The sequence below is a fragment of the Equus asinus genome, chromosome 3 (genome assembly GCF_041296235.1).
Source record: "Equus asinus isolate D_3611 breed Donkey chromosome 3, EquAss-T2T_v2, whole genome shotgun sequence".
In the NCBI taxonomy this organism is placed as follows: Eukaryota; Metazoa; Chordata; class Mammalia; order Perissodactyla; family Equidae; genus Equus; species Equus asinus.
In genome coordinates this window covers 150,459,822-150,486,657 of record NC_091792.1, presented here as the reverse complement: position 1 = coordinate 150,486,657, position 26,836 = coordinate 150,459,822, and the positions used below count along the sequence as shown (strand labels likewise).

At 41.9% G+C, this 26,836-nt stretch overlaps 1 protein-coding gene and 1 long non-coding RNA gene across 3 annotated transcripts in view; one reads left to right on the top strand and one right to left on the bottom strand.

Annotated features, from left to right (window-relative positions):
- LOC123284788 (uncharacterized) overlaps positions 1-26,836 on the bottom strand; it is an 88,583-nt gene that overhangs the window by 16,119 nt on the left and 45,628 nt on the right. The gene's annotated exons all lie outside the window — the stretch shown is intronic.
- The window catches only part of C1QTNF7 (C1q and TNF related 7), a 101,700-nt gene continuing 77,064 nt past the window's right edge, over positions 2,201-26,836 (top strand). Inside the window, exon 1 of one of the 2 annotated variants that reach the window (XM_070506213.1) lies at positions 2,201-2,313. Coding sequence is in view for 1 of the 2 variants with exons in the window: in XM_014851817.3 (XP_014707303.1) it covers positions 2,625-2,637 (13 nt within the window). In the remaining variant the exon portion in view is untranslated. Of the gene's footprint in view, positions 2,314-2,377; positions 2,638-26,836 lie in introns of those variants that run through there. The other variant, XM_014851817.3, reaches the window with a different exon arrangement.

The window sequence follows — 26,836 nt, the reverse complement described above, 5'->3', positions numbered from 1 at the left end:
ACAGCAATAGGGTAACTATCATAAAAATTCCTGTCCAGAAAAGGAAAGAACGGGAGACACAGAGCAGCCATGGATACCACGTCTGGGCAGGCATCTGTAGTAAAGGCCCTCTGCCTTGTGGGTGGAGGAGGTCCTGGGAATGGCCCTGGCTCTCTCTCTGGGCAACTCCCTCGTCCATTTTTCTCTATGACCAACAATTCTTCCTTCTGAGAGGCTCCCTTGTGCACTTCTGAGGTGTGTGCTGAAGAGCGAGCCCTCCACGTAGCCAACAGTTCACCTCCTGCTAGAGGAAGAAATTGTTTTCAGTCTTAAAAGACATTTTTAGTACAGACTTACGGTTATTTTAGCAGTCTGACTCCCTCAAAAAATTGGTAGGCTCCTGCAAGCCATCAATTTTATGTACTGTCTCTCTATTCCCTTTTATTTGGTTGTAATTTAGCCATTTCTTTCCTGGGCTCATCTCATTCTCGAAACACCTTGCCAAACCCAGTCAACAGTGGCCAACACACACAACTAATGTTTTTCCCCATCTTCTTCTCTTAGAGCTAAAAGGTTACTAGGCACATATGACCTTCCAAGTTGTCATAGGTGTCAGTTTCACCAAAGGTTTTGCCACTGCAAAAACAGACTCTTCACCTTTCTAGCCTCTGGTCTCAGTTTCCCTGCCACTCACCTCCTGACTGTGTAGGCCAATGTCACCAAGGTTAGATTTTTGTCAGAGCAGCATCCCCATTACCAATTTTGATATTAGGAGAAATAACACCAACTGCCGTGATAAATCGTAGTGACTCATACATGGGTCTTGCTAAGTACCTGATATACAAAGTGACATGCTTAATTAATATTTGGTGAATAAATATAATTTATACATATATGCAAATAGGTTGTTTTAACATATTTGTATTTAATCTTTCATAATTAAGGAAATCAACACTTAAAAAAATTAAGTAACACATCCAAGGCACATGACTGGAATGTGGTGGGTCCAGGTGTACAACACTATACGTGTTTGTGCCTCCAGATGTTTCCCCAGTAGAAGCAAGAGCAAAAATAGATTCCAGCTTTTTCTCTGCTTTCATAGCAAAGAAAATCTGAAACCTGACCATTTCCCTGTAGTTTTAGGTCTTCTCTCTGTTTACACTATTTCAATCAGAGGTATTATCCTCTATCCATAGCATAATAGTCACTTTAGGTGACTCAAAAAACATAGTGGAAAGCCATCTATTGTTTTTGAAATAAGTATGTTACAGTTTTTGAATGAGGTTTTGTCCTGAAACTTGTTTGCAGAAGTTTACACAGTGAGAATACTTAATAGATTGTGCCTGTGTCAACATTTCTGTTCCCCACCAAATGGTTTATTTATTTAACAAATGTTTTCTAGACTCATTTAGGGGATTTTATTATATCATAGCTATTCATTAAATCTGGCAAAGGCACGCGTTATTCTATGTTCGCTCTCTGTACAAGCTTTGACATATTAACCTTCCCTGATGGGAACAATTATGCAAACTAAAATTGTCAAAACTGTGGACGGCTCTGAACCTATGCCATACATTTTTCATTCAGGAAGTATTTCTTAAGCCCTTAGTATCTATCAGGTAGTGAGAAAGACCTGCTTTAAGATATACTACAAATATTGTTTAAATCACCATTTTCAGTTGACCACACTTTAAGTTGATTGTAATTTGAAGTCACAAATGCTTGTGTGCGTGTGTGTGTGTGTGTGTGTGTATGAGATTAATGGAAGTTGGGGAAGGGTGGCAAAAATAGTAAAATGGGTATCTTGGACTCCCGACTAAATGTCAGAAGATTTATTCAGCTGCATGGACAGACTGCAAAATGAGGATCCTTCCTAGAGATGAGATTACAATTCACGTACAGGATGAAGGCTAAAATAAGACCAATGCAAACAACATCATTTTAGATATTTCCCCTTTTTGAAAACACAATGTACACTAATTTAAACTTTCAAACAGATGAGTTAGGGAAAGAATTGCACAGAAACAACCGTGTTGGCAAAACTGATGTTTAAACACAATTTCACTAGTTTCATTGTTCCATAAGTTGGGACATAAACTTTTCTATGTGCTTTTTTGCTCCCAGTGAAGTGATGCCATTTGGTCTCAAGGCATTGCTTGAGAAGGCAAAGCAACTTGAAGGAAACCAGAAAGAAGAGCAATGGATAAGAGAGAAATAGAACTGTTTAGATACCTGAAACCTTTGCTTCTCTTTCGCCTCTGTCTGGGGTTTGCAGAAAAACGTCGCCCACTCCTACGTGTTCCTAACGAGAGTATATATTAAGCTCTTTGAAATGTGAGTATTATGGGAAGGATCGCAGTTGCTTTAAATTATAGAAGTTGGCAAGTGCCTGGGAGGAGCGGGAGGCTGTTTAAACTGAGAAAGACAGTTGCAAAACTTCGTACGACAGCATGAGCTCCAAGCTTCAAACGCATTCTCAGGCTCAGACGAGCACTTCATTTTTCATCAAGCTATTTTTTGTATTGTTTTGAAGCAGCTTTGAATAATAAACATATTTCTGCTTTAAATTTTTTAATGGCTTCTAAATTTATGGGACAACCAAAGCAAGAAAGCCTCATTTGGGGAGGCAAAGTTTGATAACAGCAATGCCTAGAAAAGGTAAGCTACCATTTTCACTGCATTTTTCTATTTTTCCCTCCGGTTTGGCCTTCATCAAAAATATTTACTGGAAGAACTTAAGACAGCTACTTGTAAAGAAATGGGGGAACTTGTAGAAAGTACGTCAACAAACGATAAATCAGAAGTTGGAAATGATAAATTCAGCGGTAGTGCTTTCTCCTACTTTCTATTCCGCCTGATGCACAAAGCTCTGTGAAATATCTTTGACTATATGAAAAATGCCATTTCTCTTAGGAACTGTGTGCGGCTCTTCAGCATCTCCAATCTGATGTGCCCAGCATTCACTAGTGAAGCAACGGGTTAATTTATTGCCAAGGACAGAGTATCTATGTTTTCTTATCCCGTTAAATGCTACTCAACTTCCTGAGCAATGATCTTTCTATTAACTGAGAAATCTTTCCCACAGAAGAGTTTAATATCATTCCAAAAATTCTCATAAATGTGGTTACTATGACTTCTTATAAGTTTGTTTTGCAGAATATGTTTTTAAAAGTTAAATAACCCATTTGACTTTCCTTTGTAACCACAGGAGAGGATGTTACGGTTATTATGTCCTGGGGAAAAAAGTTCAACTCCAAGTTTGTTAATTCAAGTTGCAGTTGACTGACCATGCTGTTATCTGAATAGGGTGGCTTTGCTTTCTTGACTGTGCCTCAGAGACAGGTAGGGAGCAGAGAGACTAAGATATTCCTTGTTTTTCTATGCCTTGGTCATACGAGAAGTATTTTGTGGTTTTAGGTGGAGGGACACGTAAATGGTGATGTGTTGTTCCTATTTCCCAGAGAAAGTCTCTGTTATCAGTGTTCCCATCTTTCTGAGGCAGAATTCCAGGTGCAAAAAACTAGATATCTGCTGAGATCTGCAAATTCTTCTGGCCGACTGCAGTTTTAGCAGAGTCCCACTTTCATTCCTCCATGCACACATATGAACTCATAGGCAGAGGTTAAAAAGCCCTGTGGGTTTGACGGAGCTTGAGTGGTTTAGGATATCTAGGCAACCTCGGTCTGTAAACCCTAGGTGGGTTTCTGTCTGGTACAGAAACACTAGCAAACATGCTCAATAGGCCTGGGTGAGAATGTGAGGCACTGCCCTAGGGACGCTGTGCTTGGGCTGCAAAGGGCTCTACCTGCCTTGCTATACCAGCTGTTACTCTGCTTCTGGGACATTTTTTCCTTCTGTGTCGAACTGTAATTACCTAAGGTGAATTATAGCTGCTTCCCTTGCCTTTTGCCATCTCAGTGAAAGGAAAGACGTTAAGATCAGAGGAAGGACATTATGATAGAAAAGGGAGCTAGTAGCTCAATCAGCTCATTGCCAGGTGGTCAAAAGAAACTGTTCGCTCCTTCTCCATCCATCCTCATTAGTGGTGGAAGTGAGGGACTCGTGCGTGTCTGCCAATTCATTGCCCTTCTTCCCATAGCTTCTCTGCGCGTTTCGTCTCGCCACTTCTATCCACACCCGCCATACAACATCCAGAGAGGGAGAGGTGGGTTGGATAGACAAGAGTATTACCATCTCCTCCTTCTCGTCCTCTCGGCCATTCCCAGACCAGTTGGGGAAACCCCCACCCTATTTGGAGGGGGTCTCCAGGACCCCACCCCATGACTTCATTGCAGGCAGCTGGAGAGCTGGGATGGCCGGTGGTTGCATGGCGCCTGAGTGCACTCTGGGGATGGGTGGAGCCGAGAAATGCGCAGTGTGGCATGACGTGACTGCTCAGGAGTGGAGCTTGGACTTCCCATCGCTAGCTCCCATGGAGGCTGGCGGCATTTCTGGAAGCCAGACCCGCCAGGCCCCACCTCTGGGCCCGAGAAGGCCCCAGAGAGGACAAAAACAAAAGGGCAATTAGGGTTGCTAATGAAGCCCCGAGCCAGCTGACTCATCCGCAGCGCGGCCACTGGGCCACTGGGGGACTTTGTAATGAAACCTGGACGGCGCCCTGGAAAGGACAGGTCAAGATTGTCCCAAAAAGGACACTGACGAGAAGCCCAATGTGACCTAATCGCACCTCCTCACCTCAGAGAGGCTGGGCTGGGAGAGAGGCAACATCTGCAGGGAGGGAGCGGGGGGCGGACAGAGGGAGGAGAGTGTTAACTAATGAACTGCCAGGAAGTGTGGCTTCGGGTTTGAACCAGGCTTAGCCCAGGGTGCCGGCTACAGTAGCACACCCCACGTCTGTGTACCAGGACCTGAAAAGGCCCAGGAGTAAACCCCTAAGGGGCTAGGAAAGAGACACCACTGTAATTCACTGATCCTTAATGGAATGTCCACTCTGCCAGAAACCAAGGCTCTTTGAACAGGGCCTTTGACAAAGACACAAACATTAACAAAGTAGAAAGTACGTGCAGCATGCAAAGAGAGGTGTTGCAAATTGGCCTGCTGAAATCAAAGAAAGTGCCCCACGGGGTTACACTTGAACTAGACCTTGAAAGAGGAATGAGGTGTCATGAGTGAGGTAAGCGGGCAAGAGCATCCAGGCAGAGGCCAGCAAGCAAAGACACTGAGGGGAAAGATCACGGCTGCTCCCGTGAACGAAAGAGCATGGGATGGCGAGGCTCCATTCCCAAAGTGCATCCCAAGGAATATGAGTCTCATGGAGTATTAATAAGAGAATAACCAAAGATACTGCCTGGTTAGACAAATTTGGGCATGTGGAAAGCTGTGCACCACAGTGGACCAGGTGGACCAGACTCAGGTTCTGGGGTCACAAAGGTCTGACTTCACATCCCAGCTCTACCCCTTAACCGCTGTGCAAACTTGGACCCATTCAAGCATCAGTTTCTTCATTTAACTGAGAGTAATAATTATATCTATTCTTATAGGGACATTTTGAGGATTAAATTAGAGATTTCATGTAAAGGGCCTACTATCAAAGTGTCGGCGTATAAGAGCTCAATGGATGTTAGCTATTTGTATTCTCTATTAAATCCTGGTTTCTCTACCACAGGACTTCTCACATGTTTTAGTTTCCTAACATGTCCTCTGTCTCTCCATGAGTGGGTCAGTAGAATTTAATGTTTTCCAAACTCATTAGAACATGGAACCGTTTTTTTCCAAGGAGGATCACACAGACATGGAATGCAGAATGCATGCTGGAAAATGGTGAGGTTGAGTTGGCCTGGTGATTTGAGGCCACATGGGCTTTGAGTGCATGAAGTTTCCCAAAATTTAACTGAAATTTATCCATCTCCATCACCTGTGTCACCAATTGATTTCCATACTCCTATGAAATGGAAGCCCAACAACTGGGATTCTCATACCTAAATAAATTGACTTTTTCTTTTTTTAACTATTGTCAACTTTTAGAAGGAAGAGAAAAGTGACAGTAAAGCAAATTCTTGTCAGTAATTTCACACCTGAAATGTCAGCGTTTACCTGTGGTTTGAGAGCCTCCTGTATGGAGGGCAAAGCAAAGGACACAAGCTAGAATAAAACATGGTCTTACCCTACAAGGAGTTATCAATCCGATGGGGAAAATAAAATGTGTGTTCCAATACCTGAAATGCAAAATTAGATTTACAAGAAAGAATATAAGACAGGCTCTAAGAGAATGGGAGTTCAGAGAAAAGGAGACCACAGGTCCCCGGAATAATCAGAGTAATACGTAACATTCTTTGATGTTTACCACGTACAAGGAACTGTGCTAAGTACTTTACAATATGACTAACCCATAAGTACTTTTTAAGGCTACCAAGTGGGTGTTGACTTGCCCATTTCACAGATGAGAACGCTGAGCCCTAGAGAAATTTGGTAACCTGCCTGAAGTCTTCCAGGAAGTAAGGGGCAGAATACGGTCTCCCGCTCAGGTCATCCTGATCCGTGTCCCCCACCTGGGGAAGACTCTTTGGAGGAGGTGTGGAATTTGGCCTTGAAGGGTGGATAAAGATTGGTGGGAGGGACATTCCAGGCAGAGTAAAGAACATTAGCAAAAGCACGAAAAAGAACAGTGTGGGGCGTAACAGGAAAGCCGCCCTGGCAGAATGAAATCCATGCATGGAGGGAAATGAACTCAAAAGGCTTGATTGAGGGAAAAAAAAAAGACTTGGTTGGAATCAGATCATAGAAAGCCTTGAATGCCAAACCACAATGTTCGGATTTTTTTAATGAAGTAGTCATTAAAAGTTCGTAAACAAGAAAGTAACTCCCTGGCGGTTTATTAGAACAATGATTTAAGATAATTAATCAGTGTATAGGAGGGACAGAGGCTAAAACTCCAGTTGAGAACAGATATTTGTCCGGGCGAGACGTAGAGCAGCAGTTGTCCACACAACGGTGAAGGGCTGGGGATGCACGTTGGAGGCCATTTCCTAAACCTGTTACAGCGAGGCCTTGACCGTCCTAGTGGTCTTTCAGAATAACAACCCCGAGACCTCAAGAAATCCAGATTCTACTTGGGCATCATATTTACCCCTGTAAAATGGAAGGAGGAGCTAGCTGACCTCTGAGAGCCCTCCCAGCTCTCAAACTCCATGAAGATAAAACTCTTAAGCACTTTTATGGAAATCATTAACTATACAGTTCTCTATTCGATCACTAGTTTCCAGATTTCTCATACCAAGCAGATTTCATACCAAGCAGGCGTATTTCCAAAAGAACTCTAGGGTCTACAAAAGTTTTATGAGTTTGTAGCTATGGCAATTACATAATGGTGGTATGGGCATGCAATGATTGGCAGAGGGTATGTTTTAATAGATCCCTTCAGGGGAAACTCTTATCCATCCTCCTGGCTGGCTGCCTTTTGCAAAATTCAGCTGTCTAGCTCTTGTGAATGATAACTTTGACTGCAGCTCACTCACCCGCAGGATCTTGCAGTGCTTTTGAACATAGTTATTCATGTAGGTGTCCTGTAAGCTCCTCCAGCTCCCACGTAGGTGGTAAGCTTCTAGAGAGGAGGAATTAATTCATCTTTGGATTCTCCAATGCCTTCCAACTATAGTAAGACTGAATAACCTACAAACACAGGTCTGCAAGAGATGTCACATTTCTTTATTTTCTTTAATTCATCTTGAATCTAATTCCAAGAGTCCGTGCCTATAAGAATGTTAGTTTCAGAAATTATCAGGTTCCTACCCCCACCACCTCCAGTACCAGGGAGGTCGTCCTGCACACCAATTATGCCCACTCTTATAAATCATCTGTCCCTTATGTGTCTGTGGATTCTGCTTTCAAACCATGCTTGGGAACTGGGAATCACTGTCAGGGCCAGGAACCTAGTGTCTGAGCAATCTTAGCCAGCCCTCCCCTCTGGACACACAGAGTGATCATTTCCATTTCTCACAGATGCATGGATCCCTGACCCGCAGTCTCTCCAGGTTCGGGGAAACCTCCCATCAGAGGTCCTCCTTTCCCTCCTCTCCCAGTGTATATTCTCGGGCTTGGACTTGCAGAAAAGAAAAGCAGGGTCATTTTCAAGAAACTTCTGCTTCCTGCTCTGCCTGCCCAACCTTTAAACAAGGAAATCCAATTCACTGGGCAACACTCTTAGAATAAGTTGAGGGTGGAGGACATGCAAATAAGTATTTCTGTAAGTTATTCTGTCACACACCCAATAGATATTCAATAATTGTCAGTGAAATGTGTGCCCCAATAACCAGTAAAATGGCTGGCCCACAGCTGCTTGGTTTGCCACCAGAGAAGGTATTATTATGATCAGCTTAATGGAGTCTTTTTATTAAGCACCGTGTGCCAGTACTTCATATGTGCCATCTCCGTGTCCCCATTTTTCAGATGCGGACAGGTGAGTTGTTTACCTAAGATCCTACAAGCACTAAGAGATGGAGCAGATGTTTCATCACTGTATACACTACCCACTGTATACACTGCCCACCTGCTAGTCACTTAGTAGCTGCCTCAGTTACCAGATCAACTGTCATGATATCACAGTGCTTGTGTTCAGATACCTTTATTTTACTTAATAATGGCCCCAAAGCACAAGAGTAGTGATGCTGGAAATTCGAATATGCCAAAGAGAAGCCATAAAATGCTTCCTTTAAGTGAAGGGTGAAAGTTCTAGACTTAATAAGGAAAGAAAAAAAATTGTATGCTGGGGTTGACAAGATCTACAATAACTTTAATTACAATATATTGTTATAATTGTTCTATTTTATTATTAGTTGTTATTGTTAATCTCCTACTGTGCCTAATTTATAAATTAAACTTCTTCATAGGTAGATATGTCTTGGATAAAAGATAGTACATTCAGTCATGCACTACATAATGATGTTTTGGTCAATGATGGACCACATTCACAATGGTGCTCCCATAAGATTAGTACCATGTAGCCTGGGTGTGTAGTGGGCTATACCATCTAGGTTTGTGTAAGTACACTGTATGATGTTCGCACAATGACAAAATCACCTAATGATGCATTTCTCAGAACGTAAGCCCATAGGTAAGCGACACATGACTGCATAGGGTTGGGTACCATCTGAGGTTTCAGGCATCCCCTGGTGGTCTCAGAATGTATCTCCTGTGGAGAAGGCGGGACTGCTATAGTGTGACTCTGCTTGATACAGCCATAATCCCACAGAACGGTTTATCATTCCATCTCATCATTTACCTACCAGGCCGCAGGAAGGGAGACATAATCCTTTTTGAAAGATGAGAGCAAGGTGAAGTGACTTGTCCAAGGCCACAGAGCTAGAAGAGAGCTCAAACTCCAACACACTTTGTCTGTCTGCCTCCAAGTCGAGGAGAGGGAGTTAATTCTATTTCGTAAAAGTCTAATTATAGAACAGTATTAAATATGTGAACTTTTAGGCCCTTCTTGTGCTACCAATAACAGAAAACAATGACCCATGTAGTTCCCTTAAAACGCGTCCCACCAGATGTACTCCAACAGCATCTGAGAGCTGTCATCAAAACATTAGCTAGTGGCCTTGCCAATTGCTAACATCCCCAAAGCAGCTTATTCTCTTGAATTGGTAACTAAATTTTTTCAGTTTCTTTCTTGCACCATTAATTTTTTTAGAAAAGACTTTTTATGAAGTAATTTTCATCCCATTCTGCTCTAAAATCTAATTTGACATAAACAGAATCTTGGCTAAGGAATACTTTGAATTTATCAGAATTACCTATCCATTTTATCACAGGTGTTCGTATCAGTTTCTCAGATCATTAGCATCTTCTCTTTTCTTTCACAGTAAAGACCACATTCCTTGGCATGATTTTAGGGGGACTGTGAAAATCTGTTTCTTGACCACCCTCGTTGTCCACCTTCTCCCTACTGTTCTCCATATATGGAGATACCCACGTATACGCACGGTATATCAAACACCACAGACACAGTGGCTTGAACAAGAGAAATTACCTTCCTCAGTTCTGAGGCTAGAAGTCCAAGACCAAGGTGTTAGGTTTGATTTCTTCCGAGGCCTCTCTCCTTGGCTTGCAATTGGTCGCCTTCTCACTGTGTCCTCACATCGTCTTTCCCCTGTGCAGGGCACCACTGGTATTTCTTTGTGTGTCCAAATTTCCTCTTCTTATCAAGACACCGGCCAGATTGGATTAGAGTCTACACTCAGGGCCTCATTTTAACTTCATCACCTCTTTAAAGTCCTTGTCTCCAAATACAGTCACCTTCTGAGGTGCTTCAAGGTATAAATTTTGGGGGGACACCATTCAGCCCAGAACAACCCAATACCCATGCACAGTGAACTCTTCACAATTTCTCGGGCATCCCTCTTCTCTACAAGATGTAAGTCTAAAGAATTGAGTCCATTCCCCTGCCTTTGTGGGAATTATGTTGAACCATATAAAACTGCTGACCTTCAACCATTTATTGCCAACAAAAAAAAATGGCAATTTTATATGATTCGAAAATAATCTGGAGGCTTAACAAAAACTCTCATTTTTTGAAGACAATTTCTGTGCCAGGCCCTTAAAATATCACAGAAATTGTTGATCCTCCTCCTGTTCGTCCCTGTAACTGAGCTGGAATGATATCCAAGCAGACTTTTAGAATTTATCTACACTACAAATTTCACCCTCAGCTTCAATGCCAGCAGCAGCACAAAGCTCATAGTTAATAAGGCAGCTCCTTCCATTAAAACAGCACTGGTCACCAGAATGCTCTTCTTTATTATATCAGAATATGGTCGTTTTTAATGTCTCTCAATTGGTCCTTGTTCTGCTTTTAGAAGTAGCAAGGAGAAGGCCACCTCTTTCCTCTGGTGTTTTAAATACCTGAAGGCTGTCACTATCTGCCTTTTCAATCCTCTCCTGGGTCTCCCTGCATTTACAGGGAGCAATTCCCATTGGACGCCATGTGGTTCACTGAGGGTATACATGCCCCACCTAAAGGCACATCCAGATTGAACACCAAGTTCCAGATGAGTTTCACGTCTAGTGTTAGCTCCATGTTAACTTCCCGGTATGGATAGTGACTACTTGGAGCCTTGTATTGAGAAAGAATCGGAACCCAATCTAGGGTCAGCAGGAAAGAACGTAGAGTTCAATGGGTTATATCTAGACGAGAATCAGACACTTTCCAGAGTTGTTCTAACTACCACTCTGGATATTGTCTGACAGTCCAGAGTACAAGGAACTGTCACTCTCTCTTGTTTAAGTACTCTATTTTCCTTAATGCTGAGTTTGCATCAGCTTTGCTAGTAAGCCCGTTTCATAAAAAGACTAAGACATTCAGATTATTTTTTTCACTTAGTTGTAGCAAAGCCTATTTTCACCCATGTTATGATGCTGGTTTTTTTCATAGTTAACTAAAAAGAATGAAGAATCTGGAATTATGATCTCTTTGTGTGCCAGTTTCAGCCTTAACTTTTCCTGGTTGTGTGATTGTGGGCAAGTTATTTGAACTCTCTGAGCCTCTGTTTGTTCATCATTGAAAATGGGAATAATATGTACCTACTCCAGTGGACCTATTGGCAGTATTAAATGAGATATTATGTAAGAAAAAGTCTGCAAGCTAGAAGGTGAAATACAAATGCTAATTACTGTGAGGAGCCTGATAGTTTTGGCTAGCTGGCTAATCTTGCCCTAGACTTGTTTGTTCCGGGGATTTCTTTTTGCTGGACATTGACATCTACTAGAGGATTAAAAATAAAAGACCAAGCAAGAGGAATGAACACACACTAGTTACTTAGTGAATGGACTTTCATGTAAATGTAAACACATCAAGGGAAAGAATTTCAGTCAAGATGAAAGTATTTCCACGACGCTGTCAAAGCAGAGCGATGAGCAAAATCCAGACTGGCTCTCCCTGGCTTGTTTTGATCCTTCAAGGGCTCGGATGTTTGGTTTGGGATGATTTATGCTTGCCATTGGCTCACACAATTCTATCTTGATGTCCTAATGCTTTTGTCTGCCAGGGAAAATATACCCATTTCTCAGGGACATTTTACCAGCAAATATCTAGGCAATTCTCTAAATCAGGGGCTACAACCTGAAGTCTAGGGACCAAGCAGGAAATGCGCATGAGAGGTAAACATGTGGCAGAGACCCTGGAGGCCTAGGACTGCATGCTCCACCAGAAGTGGGCGGTCACCATCCCAGGGGCAATGGGGCCCGACAGTGTCAGATCTTTACATTTTTCAAGACAATCCACACATCTGGATTTTTATGTGAAATGTTCCTATTTTTAAAACACTTGCTGGAGCCAGCCCTGATGGCCTAGTCGTTAAAGTTCTGCACATTCTTCTTCGGTGGCCCAAGTTTGGTTCCCTGGCACAGAACCACACCACTCATCTGTTAGTAGCCATGCTGTGGCAGTGGCTCACAAAGAAGAACTAGAAGGACCTACAACAAGAATATACAACTATGTACTGGGGCTCTGGGGAGGGGAAAAAAAAGGCAGGAAGATTGGCAACAGATGTTAGCTCAGGGCCAATCTTTCCCAGCAAAAAATAAAAACAAAAACACTTGCTATGTTTTTGACCTATAGAAATGGCAATTTCATATGGTTCAACTCAATATAATCTAGAGACATGAAAACAGTTCCCATTTTCTTGCTGTATAGGAAATCTCAAGAGCTCTTGCCCTTCAAAAAATTCCCAAGGGTCAGCCCCAGTGGCCTAGTGGTTAAGTTCGGAGCGCTGGGCTTTGGGACCCCAGGTTCAGTTCCTGGATGTGGACCTACACCACTCTGTTAGTGGCCATGCTGTGCTCATGGCCCACATACTAAAAAATAGAGGAAGATTGGCACAGATGTTAGCTCAGGGTGAATCTCCCTCAGCAAAAAAAAAAAAAAAAAAAAAATACTAAACAAATATGCACACACACACACTATAATAGCAACAGCTAGCAGAGCACACTCTCTATGCAGAAGGTTCACCAATAGACAGACCCTAATAATACCCCATCAGGTTGGTACTATGTTTATCCCTATTTTATAAATAAGACCTAAAGCCTCTCTATCAGTTAGTTGTGACACATGTGCACATGACTATATAAGCCCTTTGCCAACAGAGCCATTGTCCTTATGTCTCTTGGATTGGAGGAAGAAATTTAAAATGTATGTTACTGCCCACTCCCTCAGAGGTGGGCAAGTTGGAGTGAACAGCGGTTCTTCTGGATACTTATGGTAACTTTCTATCTCCATACCCCTCGTCTTAGTCCACTCGGGCTGCCATAACAGAATAACACTACGGACTGGGTGCCTTAAACAACGAAAATTTATTTTCTTATGTTTCTGAAGGCTGGAAGTCCAAGATCAGAGTGCCAGCAGTGTTGGTTTCTGGTGAAAACCCTCTTCCCAGCTTACAGATGGCCATCTCCTAGCTGTGTCCTCACGTGGCAGAGAGAGAGAGAGCTGGTGTCTCTTCCTCTTCTTATAAGGACACCAGTCCTATCAGATAGAGCCTCACTCTTATGACCTCAGTTAACCTTCATTACCTCCTTAAAGGTCCTCTCTCCAAATACAGTCACATTGGGGGCCGGGGCTTCAACATATGAATGGGGTTGGGGAATAGACGATTAAGTCCGCAAGAGGCCACCCTCCTGTGGAGAATCAACCTCTCCCTTTTCCAATCGTCACACTTAGTCCTCTTCCCACCTGGCCCGCTTCATTCAGCCATTTCTCTATTTTTACCCAATTCTTTGTGGCACGAGCTTCTTTCATTCCACACAATTGCTCTTTTTTCACTTTCAGTCTCCCCATTCTTCTCTTCTACATTCCCCTGTTTCTCTCTTTCTCTGCTTTCTCTGCCCTTCTTTTCATTCCAATCTTCACCTTCTCCCAGGTCCTTTTCTCTCTTTATTTTCTTCTCACCCTCTTCTCCACACCTCCCCCTCAAGTCTAAATTCTTTGTTTATTTGTTTGTATTTACGTTTTATACCCTGCAGTATATATGCCCCCCCCCCCATAACCAGAGTGCCTAGCACAGTGCCTGGTGCATGATAGAAACCCCATGAATGTCAGCGGGCCCCTTCTACACAGGATTCGAGGCAAGTTCAAAGAAATGTGCAAAATGAAGCAGTTTCAGTGGAAATAAAAAATCAAAGCCATGAGATGGAGGAGGAACAAAACAAGTAAACCACAAGGCCTAGTCTGGTTATTGTGATGAAGCGTGAAATCTCACTTCTTGGCAGCAAATCCCAGAGTCTTTCCAGACTTATAGTGACCCGTGTTCTCTCTGGGTGCTCAGGGTGAAGGGTACAGGAGGGGAAATGAATCCCCAGGGCCTGCCTCCAACAACTGGATTTCCCCATATGTCAGCTTTCTTTTCAGTGTTCCATTGCTCTCTCACTGGCTATCCAGTGCTGCATTGTGTGAAAATCTCACTCACATCCTATTTAAAATATTGTTCTGTGTAGTAAAGAATTCAAATCTTATAATTAAGGCAATTTGTAGTTGAAGTTATTGCTGGGACGTCACTAAAGGAAATCTGCCATCCTTGATTAATCGGGAAGCTGAGTGAGTGCAGGTTCAAGTGACAGCTGGGTGCTTTATGGAAGAAAAGTATCAGATAAGGAAAGGAGGAGGAAAGGCTTTCTGAATCCTCTTCTACTTTCCCCTAAAGATACTCACTTTCCTCATCTCTCCTTACACTGCTCTCTGTCCTCTTTCCTATCACCATCACCTTCCCTCTGAGGCCCACGAGGAGACTCGTATCTCCATCTCGGGCCACTACCTCTCAGTGAAAACCTAGTCCTTTATTTCCAATGCCTTCTCCTGAACACAGAAATCTAACCAACAGCACAAATTTTCGATTTTGTTGTGGACCCGGCCATTCTCCCAGAACACACTTGATAACTGGTCAGTGCCTAAGACTATTACCATTAGATTAGACTCTGGACGCCACATGTCAACAAGGCCATTGTCAAGCTGAACTGGGGGTAGCTTGGGTGACCAGAATATGAGAACTATTAAAACTAAAGCACACAAAGAAAGATTGCAGGGTCCTACCCTGGAGAAGGGCAAGCGGATGGGAGATGCGAGACTGATTTCAGGTATTTGAATATCTCACTCAAGTAGGACTTCTGAAGCAATTCTTTAAGATTTGGCATCTAGTACTTAGAATTCTAATCCAGAGAGGATTTGCTTTGAGTTAAAATCACAGCTCTGTCATTTTCTAGGCTCGTGTCCTTGGACAATAACTCTCTCCATCTCCATTTCCTTGCTGTTAAAAAAAAAAAGCTAATATATCAAACTCATTAAGGTTATTGTGAGGATGTAATATGGTACTCAATCAAGCATAGCTAGGATTACTATCCCTGGTACTCTACTGGAATGCAATAGAAAAGAAAATGTTAGCTATATAGGGTTGTTAAGTTGTTTGGATCATAAACCATAAGATCTTCTTCTTTTTCTTCCCTCCTTCCTTCATTTCTCTTTCCCCAAACCATCCAGCTGTAGTTTGAACCTGCATTTAGTAAGCTTTCTGATTAACCAAGAGTGGCAGATTTCCTCCAGTAACACCATAGCAACAACTCCAACTATAAATTGCCTTAATTACAATGCTTTCATCCTTTGCTATACAAAACCACATTCTAAACAGAATTTGAGTGAGATCCTGAAGAGATTCAGAAGTATTTGGCATGTGAGAGAAACACAGCTTTGCGATATTATATAAATAAAGGAGAAAGGGAGTTTTAGCTGTGGTTCTCAACGTTAGCTGTACCTTAATAGTCAATGAGGGAGCTTTGAAAAATCCCAAAGCCCGGGCTACACCCCAGACCATTACATCAGAATCTCTTGGGATGGAATCCAGGCGTAAATAATCTTTTAAAGCCTCCAGGTGATTCTAATGTGCAGCCAAGATTGAGAACCGCTGGTTTAAGGAAAGTGGTGGCCAATGGGGTGGAAAGCCACAGAGTTGACAAGGCTGTATTCTGTATGCGTGGTGTGAGTGCATCAATAACTTTCTAGACTCTAGAGAGACCTTCCAGGAGAGCTGGGAAACAGAAATAAGGTTGTGAAAGGAAGGAGTGAGTAGCTAGAAAGAGTCTACAGCAAGTATGGCTTAATCTTTCAACAAACCTAGTGGAACCTGGAAGGAAAGAGTGAGGAAGACACTTGAGGAGTTGACAAAAGCAAAATAATTCATTTTCAGAACATCATTTATTTTTAGAAGATGGGAGACCTAAATATATTTGAACCAAAGATGAGCCTACCATATCTTGCATGCTTGCAATTTAAATTTTGGAAAATAGCGAAAAAAAAATGTTTTCATTGATCCAGTAGATTTCATCTTGATGATTTCAGATTTATCACAGGATCTTGACCAAATATGCCCTCTGCTTTAGGCCTCACTACTCATTTCATTTTGATTGCCATTTGCTAAATTTCCTGCAGTTTGTCAAATATGTCAGTTGATTAACTCTCTTAATCCTAACAAAATCCTGTAAAGTGGCTGTCTCCCATTTTACAGACAAGGAAATTGTTCAGACAAAATCAGGATTCAAGCCTGGGTCTATATGACCCCAAAGCCTACAGTCTCTTCACCTGCCACTGTGCCTCCAGATAAAGCAAAAGTCCAATCCTCAGAGAGCCGTCTGCCTCCATCGAAACTTGCAAAATGACCAAAACTATGCCCTGAAAGGTAATGTCCCAGCTCCAAGGGCTCTGAAAGAAAAAGTGAAAATGTATCAGAGGTTACAGTTCCTACTTTGGTTGCCGAGGGGCTTAAGCAAGGTACAAAGCATTTTAGAAAAGGGTGGGCATGAGGTCTTTGCCGTCCTTGACACAGATGCCTAGGAAGGTAGTGGAGGAGCAGCCAGACCTGGGTGTGCCCACGACTGACACTAATCTGAAAATGCAGCATCCTGAGCTGCATGACAGGTGTGGTGGGGTTCGAACAGGAATGGCCACTCTCAACACTGTTCCCCTCCACCATCTGCCCACTCGTTCCTCCTTCCCTAGGCACGGAGTCCTTGCTGACTTCTGATTGCCAAATCAGCCAACATGTGCCAGCTCATTTGGCCATCATCTCTCACCAAATCTGAATCTCCACAGTCTTTGATTACCCCTAAAAACTGATTAGTGTCTATTTGCGAGCAATATCTTCCTCCTAGTACATCCAGGTATATGTGGTCCAGAGGGCTGCTTTCATTTCTGGAATATTAGCTTAGAGGAGAATGAAATCCAATAAAAAAAAAAAAGTATAGGATTAGTTCCAAATAGTTGCATAATGTGTGTCAAAGAGAGATTTTCATTTGGGCTGCCATCTGTAGATATTATCGTTAGTTATCCCTTGTACTCAGAGGGGGGAGTGAGCAAAACATTGCTTTCCCTTCCAATCAAAAGGCCTGGAGATTGCTGATGCAATGTCTACATGAAAGAGCCAGTGACATTTTGAGTTGCCTTTTAAAAAAAATTTTAGTATTGTATTTTAAAAGACAGAGGCCAACAAGGTCATTCCAGGACAAGTTTTAGATTCTTTGAGAAACAAGTCGGATAAGACCATAACAGAGACTGTTTAGTTTGGACAGACAAATTGCCAACATACCCACAAAAGGGAGGATCGGCTGAGCATTTTTCTTTTGGCTCTGATTTTCAGATTTTCTTCAAAAGCTAGTCTAACAAAAATGTGAGAGAAACCATGTGATACACCCATAAAATACAAAGACCTCAAACAGAACTTGTGTCTCAGACCAAATCGGTGCATGGAGTTTGCGGTGATTTGGGCAAGATTCCTATCTATGATGTCCCTAGCTGATTATGAATGTCACTAGAAGAAAAGAAAGGTGGGGCATTTGCCGACTGCCTGCTGCGTGTCTGGCATGTGTCCTGCACCCTAATTAGGTGCTGGACTAACATGATCTCATCCAGATCTCCCAATTAGCCCTTGAGGTTGGTGTTATTCCCATTTACCAAGAAAGAAAAAGAAGCTGAAGAAGATGAAAGAACTGAACATGGCAAGTATATGGGCAGGATAGGAGTTGGAGAATGAGATTGAAACTATTTGTTCAAAATATGTTTGAATCAATGAATGAATTAATCTTAGAAGGTAATAAAAGAAATATATTATACAATGAATCTATAGGTCCTGTATCCATTCCAAGCCTTGAAAATTGGAAGCTGATGTTTCGTGTGTCTAAAGCTTCAGTCAAGGTGCATCCCAATATTCGTGGATCTCCATGAAGAAGCTCCATCCACCTCCTTCTCCACCGCTGTTTTGTAGCAGCCTGGTCATGTGCATTTAATCCTCATCAAAACCCTCCTTCCAGCTAGAGACAATGAGGCTCAGAAGTCTCAAACTTCAAAAGAGAGAAGTTTGGACAGGGTCTTGAAGGGATGAGAGGACCCACATATCCAGTGGAGAACAGGGAAAAAGAGACTTTCATATGGAGTCCTTGGTGAAGGCCAAGTAGCCCTGCTTGATCAGAGAAGAATGTTCTGGAAAGAAAGTAGTGACATAAAAGTTAGATAAAGGTTCAAACTGGTGAAGGACTTAGAATACAGCACAGGTAATTTTGACTTTATTCTAAAGGAACCAGGAACTCATCAAAGGCTTTTGAGAGAGGAAGACATGTGGGGAGTAGAGTTTTAGAAGGTTAAGCTGGCCATGGAGTGGGGGAGGGACTGGAAGTGGGGAGACCAGATGGGGACTCTCATCAGAAGAATTCTGTGACACTCAGGGCTGTGGCTGTTTGGAGGCTCTGCGTGCCATTTGGGCTCTGCTACATTCCTTTCAGTCGAAGCAGGCATCTTCAGGCTGTTTGTGCTCTGCCTAATGGGCTCACGGGGAATGATCTAAACCCAGTGTCCTTTGACATAGAAATGTCATCCTAACAATGAGTGAATTCTAGGAACTCTTCCAGCAAAGAATACCCACTAAAGAAGGAGGCCCCACACTACGTGAGTGTTGACCTTACAAAGCAGGACCTTAGGAAGAGTGTTCACCTGAGGAGAAAGCCACTGGGGCAAAAAATGTGCTTGCCTATTAAAGAATTCTTCCCAATGCTGTAGGACACCAATTTAAATTATAGGACCCAAAGCAGAAATGTCAGAATGTGAAGGGCTCCCTTGAACGTTGTTAATGCTCAAAGAACGATTTTCCATAGTGGCATCACCTCACCTCACCTCACCCCTGCTCAGGTACACACACTGTATCACTGGACTCTTGCTTTTATCGAAGCAATCTCCAGAGATCAATGCATGAGGAATATCCTAGCCAGGATTTGCTTTTGTGGGGGTAACAGGTCCATGCTGTTACGGGTTGTAAAAATTCAAGAAGACTGGGAGAAGAGACTAAAGAACTAGGACTGAATCTCAGTTCACTTAGCCATTTGATATTGGGCAAATTCATTCACTGCAGAGTAGTAACAAAAACATGAAGACCAGATGAAGTAATTTAGATGACAGCATCATACTCAAAGTAAGGAACTGACACAGCAGTGAGCAGAGTCATAGATCAATGTCTACAGGGCCGGGAAGGAGACGCAAACAACACAGTGGGTTGGGTCAAGACCTGAGAAATTAGAGCCTGCATGCTCTACCCAAAGATGGTACCAGCTACACAGCCCCACTCAATTTATCTCCTAATTTTTAAATAATAGCGACTAACTCAGATCATTTGTTAAACTCCAAACAGAGCAGTGGACCAAATTTGGCTGCCAGTTTGCAAACATGGACTGGTAGCTTGAAGCTGTTATGCTCGAACCCCAGTTCTGCCACTTGCTAGTTGTGTTTAAACAAGGTCCACACCTTCTCTAAAGCTTACTTTCCTCATCAAAGAAATGTGGTCACAGGACAACTGCAGAGATCAGTGGTAGAGGTTCACTGAGATCCAGTGCCCAGGGCCTCACCAATCAGAAGGAGGCTTGAGCAGGAGAAGGAAGTCCCCCTGCTGTGACAACATTAACCCTTTGGTTGCTGGTCTGCATGGAGGTCTGGTGGGTGGGAGATTGGCCCAACAGCTTTGACCAAAGCGCTTCATCCAGTTCTCAGTTCTCCATAGGGTTCAATGAATGACAACAGCTGTTTTTTAGGGCTCAGTTAAGGTTTGTCTCTTGTATCTGCACCTCACCATCTAGAATGGTTTTCATGCCACTTGAAACTGTGCTCTGTGTTAAGGTGGATAAATATGATAAAGACACAGGCCCTGACTCTTAGAGGATATATGACGTTCAAGTGACTCATCACAGGACAGGGCAATGTGGTTGGACATGGGCTGGTCCCTGAAGCCTGCAGAATCTTCACTGCTTGGGTTTGGCCTCCTCCATCAGGCGTCTGGCAGGAGTAACAGCAATGGTCCAGTCGACAGAAAATGCCTTCAGGGATCTCCCCTTGGACAGTCAGCCATCCTCTGACTAGCCAGGACTTTGGGATTGGGGCGGGTGACAGGCACTTGGAAATTGGGTTTTATGGGCAAAAGTAATCCATTAGTGCTTTAAAAACACATACAGTCAATTCCTGCTATTCACATAGATATAGTCTTTATAAAGTCATTCCAAAGACTAAATTAGCAAACACTGAACCATTGCTCCTAGGAGAAATACAAGCTTAGGGTCCTGCAAGCCTCTGGTCACAGCATTTTCGGTAATTGATCAACATATAACCTTGCTTTACATGTGTTTCTGTTTAAAGACACTTCATTTAGTGCATATTGGTGATTCATTAACACCGAACTCATGGCCAACAGCACTATAACTCATGCCTGAACGAAGCCTATCTAACACACATATTTTCTCCATCAGGCACATCACAGTCCTTTTGCTCTTGGACAGCACTTCTATGCTTGGGGATCATTTTAAACAGCAAAATCACCAACAAAAACCAAAAAGCGCAAAAAACATGGCACTAAACAGGCTGCAAAAAGGATCTTTGTTTACAGTATGAGAGCTGAAAGAAGAAAGCACAGTGTGACCTTGTTTGACCTCAGCTGGGAACGTACATGCACATCTGGCGACTCCAATTTTTCACTGCTCTGTGCATGTCTAGAAATGACCATGATAGCATCATGAGTATTGATTTTGGGGTTACAGACAAATTTCCACAACTAGGTGAGTTCACAAATACAGAATCTGTGAATAATGAATCTTGACTGTACCTAGAAGTCATTCACACACTTTTATATCAGACGTAACATTTGCACTTAAACTCAGCCTGGCAGGGCTCCGGTCAAGTGAGATCAGCTCGATTTATATTTAAGACCTATACGCCCAGAGGATACCATGGTTGTCAAAAGAAAATAAAATATTCCTTCACAGTTTGGTTTTTTTCTTTGAAAAAACGTATGCCCCAAATGGAATTATTCCTGAAACATTTTTCCAAGAGATTACATCAGCCACTTGCATATTTTAGCATTAAATTGATAGAAAATCTTCTTCCTGTTAGGGTAGACTCTCTTTCTGGAACTTTTGCTAATTGATCCTAATTCTGTCCTTGGGAACTACACAGAACAAGGTCAGCCCTCCTTCCACGTGAGGTCTCTCAAATATTTGAAGACACTACCAGTTCCTTCTTCCAAGATGGCAATTTCCCACCTTTGACGTCCCCAGGCCCTCATAATTTCCCCAATTTCAACATCTTTGTCTCTTTCTTGGAACACATTCTAATCTGTCAGAAATTAACTACCATCTCCTGCTTAGGCTCTAGAATAAAACAGGTAGCCTTAAACCCTGCTGGTAAGACAATTAATTTGTACAACTTTACTGAGGAGTAATTTGGCAATATATATGAAACTCTTTAAAATAAGCATATCCTTCCATGTCTTAAAATTTATTCTAAGGAAAGAATCATGGGAATGTGCTTAAATTTAGTCATGAGGATGTTTATTACAGGATTTTTTATTATTCCAACATACGGAAACAATCTAGATATTCTAAACATCCAAAAATAGACTAACGTTAAAGAAATTACGGCACATTCGTACAACCATTAAATACTATGTAGCCATTAAAATGACAGTGTGAACAAATCTACAGTGATTTACATAAGGATTCATATAACTGCAATAGAAAAGAAAACTATATAAGAGTGGGTATAATCTGATTACATTTTTATTAAAACATCTGTTTATTTAAAAATAGAGAAAAACATTCCCAAGAGATAAACGGTAGCTGTCTAAGGTTGATTCAATTTAAAGTGTTTCTCTTCTTCTTTACTTTTTCTACAATAAGCTATTACGTTCACAATAAGGGAAAACAATTCTGTTCAGTGTTTTAAAAAATCAAAATTAGGGGCCGGCCCCGTGGCATTGTGGTCAGGTTCAGCACACTCACTTTGGTGGCCCAGGTTTGTGGGTTCAGATCCCAAGTGCGAACCTGCACCACGTTAGCCATGCTGTGGTGGCAGTGACCCACATACAAAATAGAGGAAGTTTGCCACAGATATTAGCTCAGGCCTAGTCTTCCTCAGCAAAAAAAAAAAAAAAAAAAAAAATTAGAATTAAAACAACTTCTTGGTAGTTTCCTATTGCTTTCAGAAAAGAGTCCAAACACCCTGGCTTGGGTCACAAGCCTTTTTATGATCTTACCTCTTAGGTCTCATCTCCTAACAGGTCTCCTGAGCTCTTTCCACATCGGTCATAATGAACTAAATAAAATTCCCCCAATTTGTATCACTGATTTCCGCCTCACATTTTCTGCTTGAGATATCCTCTAGGTTTAGAAACTGGTTTGGGGAGATTGTCCAAAATTACCCAACTAATAAAATGGCAAAACCAGTCCAAGCAGTCTGTCTCTAAAGTCCATGCTATCTCCCCAAGACCAGAATGAAAATCCGGGATGATCAATGTGATATTTTCCTACGTATCTTTGTACCATATTTAATCTAAGCATAGGCAAGTTAGTCCATTACACTGTTTACAACATTATCTGGGGGAGAAGAAAACCCTGAGATACAGTCTTTTCCACTGACATATATAAAGAGGGCCAAAATGATTCCAAAAATGTATTTTTCCCTTTTGAAGGAATGGTCCAGGGTTTTTGGAGTAATATTTTAAGCAGACATTAAAGCCCAGTTTGCAAACACATGCCCTGTGTAGTCAGCTGGTGCTGATATAGTCTACTCTGACTTCTTCATTTCTTTCCTTATAAGAATTTAATATTGAATTTCAAAACTCAAATGGCATAAATAAATTCCAGATGTCTTCCCAGATCCTTAAATCTCACATTAGGATAAAGAGAGACATTGCTATTTATGGGTAGATGGTTACATTTTAATTTGCTGAAAGGATCTCAGAGCAATTCTTCAGCCTTTCTTCCATGAAGAAAACACATGAACTCCTCAGAGTGTCATAAGGAGCTGAGTCCTCAAGATTCACTGCCCGGCTCTTTGACATGTGCTCTGCTTTATTTCTCCTCTCAAGGGATAAAATAGCATCTTCATGAATGCAGAGGCCAGAGGCCAGGCTGCCTCGATTACAATCCAACTGAATGACTTTGGGAAGTCACTTAACCTCTCTGGTCCTCGGTCTTCTCATCTGTAAAACAAGGATAATTATAGTACCTACCTCATAGCACTGTTGTGTAGACTAATGAGTTCATAATGAGTTAAAGTGTTAGCACAGCGCAGGCCACACAGTGAAATGTTTGCACTCATTATTGCCTAAGAGGTATGTGTGTCAAGAGCTGATTTAGGAGGTCCTCAATGGCTAGGAAATTCCTTTCCTTTCTTTCCGTCCAGATAAACAGGGCTAAGTCTCCTGAAACTTAGATCAAGACTCATCCTGTGAGTGACTAACAAGCCAACTTCAGATCCCAGACCCCTCCCCACAGACTGGACCAGCCAGGACGTCCCCTATCTGAGCAGCCATTGCTGATCCTTGTCCCTGAGCCATGCCATTCCACTAATTGTGTGTCCAGGATAACTCTGCTTATGAAAATGTAAAAGCTCTGCCCTCAGAGGACGGTACATGCAGTTTCACGTCTCCAATTAACTAAAGGAGATCATATCTGTAAAACACCAAAGTGTCATAATGAGTCTCAAAAAATGAAAGTTTTCTTCCTTTCCCCCCCCACCCCTATTAATGATCGGTACCTATGTTTGCAAGAAACTCTCAATTATAACCATGAAAGACTGTCATTGCCAACCTTCGACAGAGAATTTACAGTCTGCATATCCTTCAGCATCTCAGTTTCACACCTCTAGACCATGCATCAGTGCCAGATGGCAACAGGACAAACTTGGCTATTTCACACGTGACATAGCTTTTCACCTCTCAATAGCAATGAAAGCTTGCAGAAGATTTTATTGTTTACAGATCCCTTTCACGTGCATCATCTTACTTACTGTCTATATCAACTCTGTAAATAGACATCATCATCATCATCATCATCATCATCATCATCATCATCATCATCATGATTTAGCAGTGTGGAAAACTAAATCCTAAAACATGCAGCTATAACTGACTCAATGAGAATGTGAACCTGGGTTCTCTGCCTTGAAATTTTGTGCTTTTTGCTAGCAAATTTCACTGCTGAAGTTATAGGATTAAAGAATGCAAACCTTATAAGAAGCCTCATTAATTCTTTGCCTGCAACACTTCTGTTGGATTTTCTTTTTTATTTTAAGCTTTGATTTTTCTGTTTTCTCTGATGTTGCCATGCCTGGCAAAATTGAGCTCAGCACAGTCATTGAGCAACGTTGGAGCTGTTTCTGTAGGCTACAATGATTGTGTGTTTGATGGTTGGTTTAAAAAAAAAAAAAGACATGTTTAGTTGGTATTTTATTTCAAGCAGAATTTTGTTAGATTGTAGCCAAATAATGCCTCATCTAGAAAGAAAACTGGACTATTCCAGAAAGTTTGTTCAAAAAGAAGCCAAATATTTTGAAACAATGAATTATTATACACAAATCTGAAAGTATTCCATATTGAGAATAGAATGGAAATGTGGAGTAGAGCTGTGTCAGTTAGGGAATGTGTTTGACTTCATGGAACAGAAACTCAACTTTTGGCCTAGCCAAAAAGGGATTTATGTTTCTCATCTAAAAAGTTAATTTGGAGACATGCCGTCAAGTGTTGGTAGGATGGCTTCACAATATCGTGAGACCAGGGTGCCTTCTGTCTTTCTGCTCTTCCATCTTGGTATGTGGCTCTCTTTATCATTATCACAAGGTGTCTACTCCTCCTCAGTGTCATGGCCGCACTCTGGGTGAGTGGCAAAATACAAAGAACAAAATCTAGACAGGTGACACCAGCTGTCTTTCCCCTTCAGGAAGTTTCCCAGCAACCCCTTCCATCAAACTCTTCTTACATATCATTGTCCCTACTGGATGGATCACATGGCCACAGGGAGTCTGGGAAGCTGGGTATTTGCCCAGTCCCATTGCCTCCCTAAACAATTGAGCCCTCTGTTAGTAAGAAAGTAGGGCCATATGCATATTGCAAAGCAACTAACAGAGTCACTACGAGAACTACCATTCATTGAGGGCCTGCAATGTGTTAGGCACAATCTAAGACAATGCTAAGAAAGAGAGGACACTAGGCCTGCATTAGACATAAAGAAAGTGATATCCAGGGAGATGTAAAGCGTGAAATGACATCCACTTTTCTCAGAAGATCACTATGTCGCTTTTTCTCATGTAATAATGCCTGGCACAGAATAGACACTCAAAAATGGTTTCAAATGTTTCCCTTCTCTTTATCCTGTCTCTCAAATGAAATTAGAGATGCAACACCAGTCTTCACTTGGAATGTCTTTATATTTGCATTGTCTAATTAATCTTGTTATGATCCAACTATGGCTACTGTTCTGGGCAGTGTATCCATATCCTCCCAATGCCTGGCAAGCATAGCACCATTGACTTTATTAGATCATGTCAAATCTTGCCTGCTTGCTATGTTCCTGGTTTGGTTTGGTTTTTATCAGCTTCTTCATAGTGCTTGGCACTTAGTAGGAACTCAATGATATGTGTTGAATGAATGAATCTGAACCTCACCATTTGCTGGCTGTGTGATTGTGGGCAAGTTTCATACCCTTCCATGGCAAGAATAAAATAAATGAGAGTTGTTAAAAGCCACTGAAATTTGGGAGTTATTTATTATGCTGTACATTACAGCTGCAAGAGCTGATCACTACAGCCTGTCACCACATAGTGGGGGAGGGAAATTAACGGAAAAGAGATACTCCCTGGATAATGCCAAAAATATTTACTATAGAATGGTATCCATGCTGTAACAAGACACATTGTTTCTCTAGCATTTGTTAAAATTAACAGACAATCCTGAATTGTAATAAGCTCACGTATAATGAATCTAAAAAATGACACACAAACTTCTCCAAGCATACTCTAAGGGTTTTAGAGCATGTATAGAATGCCACCATGGAAAAGAAATGTTTTCTGGGCAAGCATCATTCTGTTGAATCAGTGGGCAAGCACACTGAATGCCAACAATAAAAGAAAATACCCATAATGCTTATCTCACGGACACAGCTGCATTAAAAACATGTTGGATTTGAGTTATGGGAAACAATTAAACAACCTCTTTGTACAGAGAGTAGAATGGGTAAAGAATCTCTCCTTTGTGAGGAAAAATTACATCTCGATTGTCAGTGCAAACCAAAGCTGGAGTAAATTTGGAAATCTGATGTACGATCTCCTGGAGCTTTATCCTGACAAAAATGTAAATACACACCAGGGTAGAATGAAGTTTTCCATCTTGCTTTACACACTCATGTATCTGACTTCCCTCCATGAAACACCCAGTGAAACAGGAATATTGGAAGCAATAAGCAGATGTCTGGTACCTTATGTAAGTCCATACATAGGATGCAAGCCACGACTTAGTGTTTTTTTCAAGGCAGTTGTTAGATAGCAAATGGTAGCTCTCAA